At 45.8% G+C, this 13,035-nt stretch overlaps 1 protein-coding gene across 1 annotated transcript in view; it reads left to right on the forward strand.

Annotated features, from left to right (window-relative positions):
* The window catches only part of GABRG3 (gamma-aminobutyric acid type A receptor subunit gamma3), a 362,296-nt gene that overhangs the window by 34,182 nt on the left and 315,079 nt on the right, over positions 1–13,035 (forward strand). Inside the window, exon 3 of the mRNA XM_037132729.2 lies at positions 273–340. Within this exon, the coding sequence (XP_036988624.2) occupies positions 273–340 (68 nt within the window). The remainder of the gene's footprint in view (positions 1–272; positions 341–13,035) is intronic.

The following is a 13,035-nucleotide window of genomic DNA, read 5'->3' on the forward strand; positions in this document are numbered from 1 at the left end:
TTTTCTTGGCCATGCAGTCAACATAACACGTGTCACAGAATATCTTTTTAGCCCTTTCTCAAATCAGTGTCCTGTTCTCCTAGAACTCGGTAAGTACAAGTAAGAATCTCTCCTCCTCAGAGAACTTCGAAATACGATGGGCAGGGTGTGAATGGCTGCTGCACCACAAGCCCCTAGAAAAGCCAGCCCTTTGCAGCAGATCCCGGAGCTGCTGCTGCTTCCCCTGGTCTCTCGGGCACAATGTTCTAACACACGTGTGTTTTTCTCCACAGTCAAACCGACCGTCATCGATGTCGACATCTATGTTAACAGCATTGGTCCCGTGTCATCTATAAACATGGTAAGAAATGATTATTTTCCTGATCCGATGGACATCAATTCACTTCTTGCTTGCATTCTTGTTCTGAGTTTCTGTTGGTGGTTTATTGAGCCGGTTGACACTCAGTGGTAGCTTTTGCTGGTGGTTGCAGTGTTGGTGATGGTGAAGGTCAAGGTTGAGCCTGTGGCTGGGTCAGTGAGATGCCCCTGTAATGACTGCAGCGGTCCTGGCCCCTGCTCTACGCCGCTCACCACTGCGCGCAGGTCTGCAGAGGAGATGGCGTGCGTTTGTGCGACTGTGCACAACCTTTGACCTCGCTGGTGTTAGGCATTGGTATGACAGACAGCTTTTGGACTCTTAGTTTAATTTTTCAAGATCCAAAAGCCCTTCCTTTTAGTGTTTCTTGGAAAAGGATCTGAGCCTACACAGCTCACGCCTCTCTGTGGTTTGAACTCTGAAGGTAAATAAGGGGCCTGTTTTCTCCCCCCCCCCCCAGGAGAAACTATGGGATAAAATATACGACTTCCCCAAGCAGTGTATTTTCACAGACCTGTAAGTGAAGGGAGCTCCAGAGGTAACTGTTTAAAATGCAGATGGGGCCGCCTGTGAGCGCTTAGCTGTTAGGGAAGGGCTGGTGTGCGGGGACTCTCTGTGCAGGTGGGGCCTGGGGCTGTGTCCCCCACAGGCACGCGCCTTGGCAGACCCCCGGCTGGAGCCCCTGCAGTCCGGGGCCTTCTGGCTGCCCCCCTGCTGCTCCCTGCGCCTGGGTTTGGGGGTCCGGCAAGGCCAAGGGTGGTAACTGCCAACATGCTCACACACATGCTGTCCTTCCATTGAGACCTTCCGTGGGTGGAAATACTCCCTGAAAATTGGTAGCCAGTTACTTCTTGTCATTGTCATGTATTACAAGTGTTCATGCTTTCTCTGATGGTACCCTATCTAGGGGTGTCCAACCTTTTGGCATTTCTGGGCCACACTGGAAGAAGAAGAGCTGTCTGGGGCCACACATTAAATACATTGTGACGCTAATAAAAAAAACCTTATGTTTTAGGTAAATGTACGATTTGGTGTTAGGCCGCATTCACAGCCATCCTGGGCTGCGTGCGGCCCATGGTCCCCAGGGTGGACCCCCTGAAAGGTCCCCTGCAGCGGTAAAGTTGTGTTTACAAGTTACTCATTATAGAAATGCCCCGCGTCCCCCACGGACTGGGCACCAGCCAAGAGGTGCATGAATGAGAGTTCGCTCACACGGCAGTGGCGACCCCTTCCCTGGTAAGTGGCCACGCAGTTGTTTGCATAAAGAGAGTAATTGCGCTTAGTTTCCTCGTTTCCTGTTCTGGAGTTTTGTTTTCCACACAGTCATTCAGCACTTACATGTCTAACGTTAATTGATGTCTAAAGCTGAAAAAGAGATGCCCGCGTAGATATACGGTTATGCAGTCATTTCCGGAACTGGTGCTTGGTTTTGTACAGCCAGGGGTGTCCATTGCATGAACTTCCGTGACTCTGGGGTCTACTGGGGGCCCAGGGTTCAGCTTTGCCAGTGGAACTGGTAGAGAGTTCTCCGTGGGAATGCTGGGCTGTGGAGGAGGCGGCTCAGTGACGGTCACCACAGGGTGACCGGGACTCTGCCCACAGCGCACAGCCTTCTCCTTGGGGAAGCGGCAGCAGCTGGAATGAGTTTCTCCCATGAGGCCGTTTCAGCCTGAAGCTGGACAGACGACAGGTGTCTGTGGGTGGGGACAGTACGGAGAGGTCCTCGGTGAAAGGCTGGACGGCCGGGGTGTGAGCTGGCCGGGGAGTGGGGGACCGACACGCTGACCTGCCCACCTGGGCTCCCTGAGGTCTGCCTGGGACAGATGCTGCCATTTGCAGAGTGGACGGGCCGCCTCCAGCGGCGCAGGTCAACTTTCATGAGATTAGTTCAGATCCAGCAAAATCTCGATTTCCCTTTTAAAGAACAACAAAAAAAAAAAACCTTCATGGCACGGAGCTTATGTATTTATTTTTTAAAAGACTTTTACATAGCAAATTTGGGAGGGACAGGGGTTTCCGTGTACCCATCCCACTCCCCCCGCCCCCACCAGCGTCTGCAGGCTTCCCCGCGTTATGAGCGTCTTGCACCAGCCGGTCCGTTTGTTACCTCCGGGGCATCTGCGCCGGGGCACCCTCCTCGCCCAGCGCCCACAGCGCACCCTGGGGCTCGCCGTAGGCGCGGACACTGCGCTGTGGGCAGACGTTCGAGGGCATGTCACCACCACCAGAGGAGCGTGCAGAGCAGCTGTGCCGCCCTGGCAACCCGCTCCCGGCGGCCGCTGCTGGAAGGGCGAGTTTTCTAACCTTCATGCCCCGAACACTTGGCTCGGAAGTCAAAATGATAAAGGGCTTCTCCTCACAGTGCGGAGTGCATCGGATACACCCACCTGGTCTGTGAAACCAAGCGACAGTTTCACAGGAATGTCAAGTGCTTCAAAGTGAACCTCATGAGAAAGAAAAGCAATTCAAAGGTAGAGAGCTGACTCCGCGTGGGCATGGGGCCGGCGTTGAGTCAGCCGGGAGAGTAACCCGAGAGACGGAAGCAGGCCAATTAAAGAGTATGTTACGGTAAAGATCATGGTTTAGAGATGGATACAGGACCCAAGGATGCACATTTTTACTGGGATTTCAACTGCAAAGCAACATCTGAGAAATGATGGCTTCTCCTTCCTCCAGGCAGTTACCTAATGATCGAGGCAAGACAGGGAATCAGGGAGTGGTTGTACGTGTCTGTCTCCCCTCCCTCCCCCTTTCCTGCTTCTTTTATTGATGTTATTAGTACTGAATATTCAGTCTCAGACATTCTGCCTGCTAAAGAAAAATGAAGTGTCATTTTAGTCTGTTGTTTAACAGATGGATGCCATTGTCTTGTTATCTTAGACTGCTTTAAAAATTTTAATCTTTATTGTATTTCTTCCCATTACCATTCAGTCCCGGTATGCCCCCTCCCCACAGCGATCACCACACTGTGGTTCGCATCCGTGAGTTGTTTTTTCTTCTTGCTCAGTCCCTCCTCCCCCGTACGTCCCCCCCCCCATGGCTGTCATCTGCTCTCCATCTATGAGTCTGTCTCTGTTCTGCCTGTTAGTTCAGTGTGTTCATTAGATTCCACATGTAAGTGAAATCATATGGTCTTTGTCTTTCTCTGACTGGCTTATTTCACTCAGCATCATGTTCTCCAGGTACATCCGTGCTGTCACAAAGGGTAAAATTTTCTTCTTTTTACTGCTGAGTACAATTTCATTGTGTAAATATCCCATAGTTGTTTTATCCACTCATCTACTGATGGACACTTGGGCTGATTCCACATCTTGGCAATTGTAAAGAACACTGCAGTGAACGTAGGGGTGCTTACGTTCTTTTGAATTAGTGTTTTGGGCTCCTTCAGATATACTCCCAGAAGTGGGATCGCTGGGTCAAAAGGTAGATTCATTTTCAATTTTTTGAAGTAACTTTATATAGCTTCCCACAGTGACTGCACCGGTCTGCTTCCCACCCACAGTGCATGAGGGTCCCCCTTTCCCCACATCCTCACCAGCACTTGTTGTTTGTGGATTTATTGATGATGGTATCGCATTGTGGTTTTAATTTGCATCTCTGATGATTAGTGACGTTGAGCATCTTTTCATATGTCTGCGGGCCACCTGTTCTCCTCTTTGGAGGAATGTCTGTTTGGGTCCTTTGCCCACATTTTTATTGGGTCATTTGTTTTTTTGATGTTGAGTTTTGTAATTACTTTATAAACTTTAGATATTAACCACTTATCAAACGTATCAGTGAATACATTCTCCCATTCCTTGGGTTTTCTTTTGATTTTGTTGACGATTTCCTTTGCTGTGCAAAACCTTTTTAGTTTGATGTAGTCCCATTTGTTTATTTTTTCTATTGTTTTCCTTTCTTGGGGAGATATTTCTGATAAAAAATTTCTATGGGCAATAGTCAAGATTTTGCTGCCTATGTTTTCTTCTACGATTTTTATGGTTTCAGGTCTAACATATAAGTCTTTGATCCATTTTGAATTTATTCTAATAGGGTGGTTTGGTTTCATTTTTCTGCATGTATCTGTCCAATTTTCTCAACACCATTTATTGAATAAACTGACTTAGCTTATAGCATATACCTGCTTCCTCTGTCAAACATTGATTGACTATAAAGGTCTGGGTATACTTCTGGGCTCTCTTTTCAATTTCATTAATCTATTCATTTTTATTCCAGTGCAGAGCAGTTTTGATGACTATGGCCTTGTCAAATAGTTTGATATTAGGTAGTGTGATTCCTCCAACTTTGTTCTTCTTTCTCAGGATCACTGTTGCCACGTGGAGCCTTTTGTGGTTCCATATAAATTTTTGAAATATTTGTTCTAGTTCTGTGAAATATGTCATTATGATCTTGATAGGAATTGCATTGAATCTATAACTTGCTTTGGGTACTATGGACATTTTAATGGTGTTAATTCATCCTATTCATGAATACAGTATGTGCTTCCACTTATTTGTATCTTCTTCAATTTCTTCCTTCAGTGTCTTATAATTTTCCAAGTACAGGTCTTTTTACATCATTGGTTAGGTTTATTCCTAAGTATTTTATCTTTTTTGTAGCAATTGTGAATGGGATTGTTTTCTTAATTTCCCTTTCTGTGAGTTCATTATTGACATATAAAAATGAAACTGATTTCTGGATGTTAACTTTGTATACTGCTACTCTGCTAAATTCATTTATCAGTTCAAGTAGTTTCTTAGTGGAATATTTGGGGCTCTCTATGTACAGTGTCATATCATCTGCAAATAATGACAATTTTAGTTCTTCCTTTCCAGTTTGTTTGCCTTTTATTTCTTCTTCTTGTCTGATTGCTGTGGCTAGGACTTCTAGTACTAGGTTGAATAAGAGAGGTGAAAGTGGACATTCCTGGCTTGTTCCCAATCTTAAGGGAAACACTTGTAGTTTTTGCCTGTTGAGTATGATGCTGGCAGTAAGTTTGTCATATATGGCCTTTATTACATTTACATATGTTTCACTCTATTCCCACTTTGCTCAGAGTTTTTATCACAAATGAGTGCTGGATTTTATCAAAAGCTTTTTCTGCATCTATTGATGTGATCATGTGGCTTTTATTCTTCATTTGGTTTCTGTGGTGAATTTCTAGATTTATGAATGTTGTACCAACCTTACATTCCCAGAATTAATCCCACTTGATCACGGTGTATGATCTTTTTGACACATTGCCGTATTTGGTTTGCTAATATTTTGTTGAGGATTTTAGCATCTATATTCATCAGATATATTGACTTACAGTTTTCATTCTTTGTAGTGTCTTTATCTGGTTTTGGAAGTAGGATAATGCTGGCTTCATAAAATGAGTTTGGGAGCCTTCCCTTACTATGAATTTTATGAAATAGTTTGAGAAGGAGGGGTGTTAGTTCTCAGAATGTTTGGTAAAATTCACCTGTGGAGCCATCTGGTCCAGGGCTTTTGTTTGTTGGAGGTTTTTTGATTACTGCTTCAATTTCACTAGGTGTAATCTGTCCATTGAGAGTCTCTGATTATTTCTGTTTTATTTTGGGAAGACTTTGTGTTTCTATGAATTCATTCATTTTTATCTAGGTTGTCCAGTTTGTTGGCATACAGTTGTTCAAAATATATATTTTTACAATCCTTTGTATTTCTTTGGTGTCAGTTCTTATTTATCTCCTTTCATTTCTGATTTTATTTATTGGGCCATTTCTCTTTTTTCCTTGATGAATCTGTTCAAAGGTTTGTCAGTCTTGTTTACCTTCTCAAAGAACCAGCTCTTGGATTCATTCATCTTCTGTATCTTATTTTAGACTCTATTGCATTTATTTCTTCTCTGATCTTTATTATTTCCTTGCTTTGACTCACTTTGGGCTTAGTTTGTTGTTCTTTTCCAAGTTCTTTTAGTGTGAAGTTAGATTGTTTATTTGGATTTTTTCTTGTTTTTTTTGACATAGGCCTCTAATGCTGTGAATTTCCGTCTTAGGTTTGCTTTCACAGGGTCTCACAGATTTTGGATTGTTGTGTCATTTTCATTTATTTCAAGGTATTTTTTATTTCTTCCTTGATTTTGTTGACCCATTCATTGTTGAATAACCTGTTATTTAGCTTCCATGTCTTTGCATGTTTTTCAGTGTTCTCACTGTGATTGATCTCTAGTTTCATAGCATTGTTGTCTGAGAAGATGCTTGATATGGTTCCAATCTTCTTAAATTTATTGAGACTTGTTTTTTGCCTTAGAATGCAGTCTATCTTAGAAAATGTTCCATGTGCACTTGGAAGGTGCATATTCTGTTGCTTTGGGGTGAAATGCTCTGAAGATATCAATTAAATCCATTTGATCTAGAGTGTCGTTTAAGGCTGCTGTCTCCTTGTTGGTTTTCTGCCTGGAAGATCTATCCATTGAAGTCAAAGGGGTGTTAAAATCCCCGACTATGAATGTATTTCTCTCGATCTCCCTTTTATGTCCCTCAAGATTTGCTTTGTATATTCAGGTGCTCCTGTGTTGGGTGTGTGTTTAGCAGGGTTATATCCTCTTGTCAGATTGTTCCCTTTATTTATCATTATGCAGTGTCCTTCTCTGTGTCGTACTATAGCCTGGGTTTTAAAGTCTAGTTTTTTGGATATAAGTACTGCTACAACAGCTTTTTTTTCTTTTCCATTTTCATGAAATATCTTTTTTTCAGCCCTTTACTTTTAGTCTGTGTGCGTCTTCCCATCTGAGATGGGTCTCTTGGAGGCAGCATATGTATGAGTCCTGCTTCCTTATCTGTTCGGCTACCCTGTCTTTCAGTTGGAGCACTTAAGCCATTTACATTAAAGGTGATTATTGATAGATACGTATGTAGTGCCATTTTACTGTTAGGGTGCTTTTTTCTGGTTTTTTCTTTCTCTTTTTCTTCCTAAAACAAGCCCTTTGACATTTGTCACAGCACTGGTTTGGTGTTGACAAGCTCCTTTCACTTTTTCTTGTCTAGGAAGCTACTTATTTCTCCTTCAATTTTAAATGATGATAGCCTTGCTGGGTAAAGTAGCGTTGGTTGTAAGCCCTTGCTTTTCATCACCTTGAATATTTCATGCCACTTTTTCTGGCCTGGAATGTTTCTGTTGAGAAATTAAATGATACTTTAATGGGTGCTCCCTTGTAGGTAACCATCTGCTTTCCTCTTGTGCCTGTTAGAATTCTCTCGTTGTCTTTAAGCCTCGTCATTTTAATTATGATGTGTAGGCCTGTGTGGGTCCAACTTGTTTGGCACTCTCTGAGGTTCCTGGACTTGTGGGACTTTTTCCTTCACCAGATTAGGGAAGTTTTCAGTTATTATTTCCTCAAAAACGTAGGTTCTCAATGCCTTGCTTGCTCTCTTCTCCTTCTGCTATTCCCATGATGCAAATGTTGTTCTGCTGCACCTTGTCCAAAATGTTTCTTAAGTTCTCTTCATTTTTTAAATTCATCTTTCCTTTCGCTGCTCTGCCTGGGTGTTTTCTTTCTATTTTGTCTTCCAAAACACTGATTCGATCCTCTGCTTCATCTAACCTACTGTTTATTCTTTCTAGTGTTATTTCAGGCATTACATACTTTATTTCTGCCTCCTCGGAAGTGAGATCATGCAGTATTTGTTTTTCTCTTCATGCCTTACTTCATGTAGCATAATTTAAATTTATAGAAAAATTGGGGATAAAGAGAAACTCTATACACACCCCCTTCCTGTTTTAACATCTTGGGTTAGTGTAGTACATTTGTTAACAATGATGTATGAATATTGATATGTAATTATTAACTGAATTCCATTGTTTGCTTCAGAGTTTACTTTTGCTGTTGTACATTCTGTGCCTTTTTGTAAACATATAGTGACGTGTATCCACCATTCTTGTATCATACAGAGTATTTCCATGGCCCTAAAAACCCTCTGTGCCTTGCCCAAGCCCCAGCAGCCAGCGATCTTCTGTCTGCATAGCTTTGCCTTCTCCAGAAAGTCACGTGGCTGGAACTGTGCAGTGTGTGGCCTTTTCAGACTGGCTTGTTTCCCTCGTTTCTAAAAGACCTGGTCCTGGTTCATGGAAGGGCATCCAAGACCCATAGTGATGCGTCAGCATGCTGTGCCTGTAACAGCTGTTTGTGCCTGAGTGTTACCCATGGAGTGAGGGGGTGGCTGTGTAGGTCAGGGGAACAGGCGAACATCACCAGAACATGCTCCACTGTAGCCTAATGATATAAAGTGTGTTAGATGACATGCAGCCAGGAGGGGCGTGGGGGGAACGTGGGCCCAGGACACATGCCGCGACGTCTGCGAACCTCATCCCTACTCCCCTCGCCTTTGGCTGCAGTTTTTAAGAGATGGAGTTGGGGGACCGTATGGAATCATGGGAGGCAAGAAGGAAGAGGGTGAAGTCCATTCCAACAAAATCTGCTCTCACCAGAGGTTGTCCATTGCTTTGTTCAACTCTCCTGAGGCCGTCTGAGCTCAGAAAAGTCCAAGAGAAGTGAAGGCCACGTTGCCACGTGCCTCCCTTGTTTTGGTTTTCTTTGTATTTAATGCACGTAAGGTTCATTGCTGGGGTCCAGCCTTGGCAGGGTTCAGGGTCCCAGAATGATGGACGGCACAGGTGACGAATGAAGAGTCAGACACCCAGTTGGATGCCAGAGAATAGCCAGCCTCTGTGTGTCTGACTGAACTCATAGAATTTGATTTAGGCCTTATTTTTATAGAGATTGTTATATAACATTAAAGGAACAGGTGCATGGCGTGATCAGTTAAGCAGAAAAAACCAATACAGAGGCAACCAGGAAAAGTACTAGAATTTCCATAGTTTCAGTTATGTTAGACAAAGGTTATTTTGACCAGGAGAGCCATTAATCAGACAGTTTGAAATAGCTCTATGTACAGAGTTTAAATGTCTTATTATTAAAGTTCTTAGAATTTGGCATGGGGCAAAAGGGTACTCTAGACTGAACAGTGGTTATAGGAAATTTATTATAAGGCCTTTGTTATGTCTAATTTAGCTATCTATCTTTCAGTCTAAAATGTTTCTTTATGTACTATGGACTCTGACTCCTTGGTAATTGTTTGTACATGCTTAGTTTGTAACAGCTAACCAGCTTCTCCTGCTTCTTTACCTGTCTAATTCTAATTAATATATGTTCCTGTCCAAGGTAGAGGAGGGGCTGTTACTCCATCAACTTCTAGATATTCAGGGGCTACTTCATTAGGGGGGACTTTGCTCTCTGGACAAGAAATTATATTGTATAACTTCATTGGAATTATGTGGATCATTGGACCTGAAACAAAGGTGTCTAAAAATCCCACCACCTGTCAATCATAAAGACAGACATGCAGGGAGAGATAGACAGGAAATCCAGCCACAGTTGCCTCTGCTGTGCAGATGCATCTCATCCATCCCGACTGTGTCAAGGGACGGCTGCTGGTTCGCTCCCAACAGTTCACAGTGGGTTTTGTATCTGTAGTTTGATACCCTTCATCAGTTTTTGAAAACCGTTGGCCATTATTTCTTAAAATATCCCTTCTGCACCATTCTCTTTTTCACTAGGTAGGACTCCGATCACGTGAATGTTGGGCATTTCCTCCGTGTCCTCGTTGTCCCTAATGCTGTGCTCTTTCCATCCCTTTGCTCCCCAGGTGTCAGTCACTGACAGCCCACCTGCCCGGAGCCTGCTGAGTCCCTCCTCATCTGGGTCCAGTTCTCTGTCACAGCCACCTGTTCAGGTCTTAATTTCAGTGGCTGTATTTTTCATTTCTAAAATTTTACTTTGATTGTTTCTCATGTCAATTCTCTGGTAAAAATTCCCTTTCCTGCCATCGTTTCCTTGAAGAAATTAATCATTAATTGGGAGCATTGGGCCAGGTGTGGCCCCAGTTCTATGGCCTGTTCTGCTGCTTAGCCACCCTGTTGGTCGGGCCCGGTATTCTGAGTGTGTACAGACACTTTTCGTGGCACCAGGCCTTCTCCTCCTCTCTTCTGGAGGACGGAGCTGGCGGCGGGGTGTGGTCTACCATCTTGCTGAGACTCAACTGGGCTACGCTTCCCGGTCTTGGGGGTACCTCCTATCAGGCCCCAGCCAAGGAGCTGGGACGCTGCCCAGGGCCACTCCCAAAGGCCCCAATCTGTCGTTTTTGTTTTCCTGGGATAAAATGGATGAAAATTCTGCTCTGTTTTGGAAGCCATTTTTACAACTGTTTGTGAATCTCTTCCCCTTACAGCTCATTCAGTATATGTGTCTCGAGGCAGAACCAGTGTCATTTAGTTCATTTCACCGTCACGTGTTTTCTCGGACATCCTGGCCTCTCCCCCCAGGCCCCCTTGGTTGCCCCCGACTGCAGCTCTGCCTCAGGCTCTGCTGGGCTCCCTGCCCAGCTCCGGGCGACCTGCAGCCCTGCCGAGCCTGCCTTCACAGGGCCTGGCCTCTTCAAAGAGTTTTCCAAGTCTGCACTTGACCTGCCTTCTCCATGCACTTGGTGAGAGTGTTGGGCTACGTACGACAAGCTCTCCCATCACGTCCATGAGCCCTTGGTTGGGATTTTAGGTTTGGGTGCTAGAAGGTTTGATTTCTCATGGTCAACAAGGATGTGTTTGGAGTCAAGAGAAAGCCCTCGTGAAACTTTGCTGCAGGATTATTCTTTTGCTTCAGTAACCTCTCCAAATGCTGTTACATCAGTGAAGAAGGCAGAGTTTTCTAGAGTCCAGGGTGTTCGGACTTGCCCTATAAATAAGGGCCCTTCGGGGGAAACGGAAGGACGCTAACAATGTATTGCCTCCGGCAACACCAGCTTTAGTGGCCAGAGCACTTGGCTGTTGCTGGGTGTTTGAAAGGACATTTTTGTGTGTAGTTTTAATCTTTTAAGAAATGAAGAATAGGCCCTGGCTGGTATGGCTCCGTGGATTGACTCTTTGCCCTGTGAAGCAAAGAGTCACTGGTTCGATTCCCAGTCAGGGCACATGCCTGGGTTTTGGGCTCGGTCTCCAGTAGCAGGTGTGTGAGAAGCAACCACACATTGATGTTTCTCTCCCTCTCTTTCTCCCTTCCCCTCACTAAAAATAAATAAAAATATTTTTAAAAGAAATGAAGAATAGTATTAGTTCACAGAAATCTTGTGTGTTTGCAATTTGGTTTCTCACTGGACAGAAAGTCCTTTTCAAGCTCACAGCAGGAGAAATAATAATGTCCAAAATATCCATAGCATTAAATGTGTCAATAGAATACCTTGGAAAGGCACGCGATGTAAGTGAGGGTAATTTCTGCAACTTAAACAAAATCTCCAAGAATGGGAAAAAAGCTGGAATAAAAGGCTGGGATCCCATGAGCCTCAGTTTGACTGTGAGCCCCAAGGCCACCCCCACGTGTCTCTGGATCCCTGTGGGCTCCAGTCCAGAAGCCCTGATACGTGTTCATCCAATGGGCAGACGAGCCCAGACGGTCTCCACCCCCATTGGTCTATCAGCACCCTCCCCGAGTCCCGCACGCTCCCCGTGACTTTAGGGCACGGCCTCACTAGTTAGCAGGGCCACCGTCTGGCTCTAGTAGTACTAGTTCCCACTTACTCGGGGCTTCCCCTGGTGCAAGAATTAAATCCTGGCAACAAACCTGTGATTGTTCACGTCACCGCCTGCGCTCAGGACTAAGGGAGCTAAGGGTCAGGGTAGGACCCTTGCGCCGCACCTCACAGGGCGTCCAGCTGGGGGAGGTGGAGCCCACTTGTGCTTTGGAGTGAGCGTTGCCAAAGGGCATGTCTGTGGGGTAGAAGCAGTGCATTTGAAACCTGTACTCTATGTCCTCTTGCTTCTTGGAGCTTTTCATCGTTTTGTGCAAAATGTCATCCGAGATGCGGCCTTGGGGGAGGGGGAGCATTCACGGCCACTGTGTGAATGGATGTGAACTTGCGGCAATCTGAGAACACCAGGAATCTGGGGGAATAACAGACAGCTGTGCTCGGTGCTCGAGGGCCAAGACCTGCCAGTCCGGCTCCTCCGGACCGGTGAACCGCTCCTTACTCTTCTTTCCCAACTCTGCGGGTTGTTCCGCTGCTGAGATCCCCGTGCTTCCCGTCGTGGGCTACCTCTGAAAAGAGCCCACCTTTATGTCCCCTAGGAGAACATTTCTGAAAGGGAGGCCATCAGTCTGCATTCTCTGCTGGAGGGTCTGAAGGGACTCCCGAGCTCTCGGTGACGGGGTTGCCACCGGCCTTCGGAGGGAGGGACTTGGCGGAGGGAGCACTGCAGGCAGTTTGCTGTGACCGTCTTGTAGGTTGAGGCCCAGGAGGACAGGGCTGCCGTGCCCGGGCATGGTCCCAGGTGGGGAGGTGCAGGTACAGGCTCCTTGCCGGGTTGGGCACACGCGTCTCTCAGTGAAGCCCAGGTGTGGCAGCGCAGCGGAGGATGATGGGAGGGCTGGCAGGACGGAGGTAGGGAGCCATGCTGGGGCCACAGTGGTGGCCAGTGTGGGCAGTGTCGAGCCTGTACCTGGATAGAGGTTGGGGCAGATTCGGGGATCTTCCCCTGCGTGAGGACTGCCTGCATCTCGGCTTCCAGGAGTGGCGGAGGTCAAGGGTGTCCCAGGGGCTCACAGTTCCTCAGCCTGTAAACCTTCCCAAGCACCTGCTTGGGTGTGTGCCACAGTCGCGGGGGGGGGGGGGGGGGGGACACAGGGATAAGGTCAT

This window comes from Artibeus jamaicensis, unplaced genomic scaffold (genome assembly GCF_021234435.1).
Source record: "Artibeus jamaicensis isolate MK-2021 breed Jamaican fruit bat unplaced genomic scaffold, CSHL_Jam_final scaffold_612, whole genome shotgun sequence".
Classification (NCBI taxonomy): domain Eukaryota; kingdom Metazoa; phylum Chordata; class Mammalia; order Chiroptera; family Phyllostomidae; genus Artibeus; species Artibeus jamaicensis.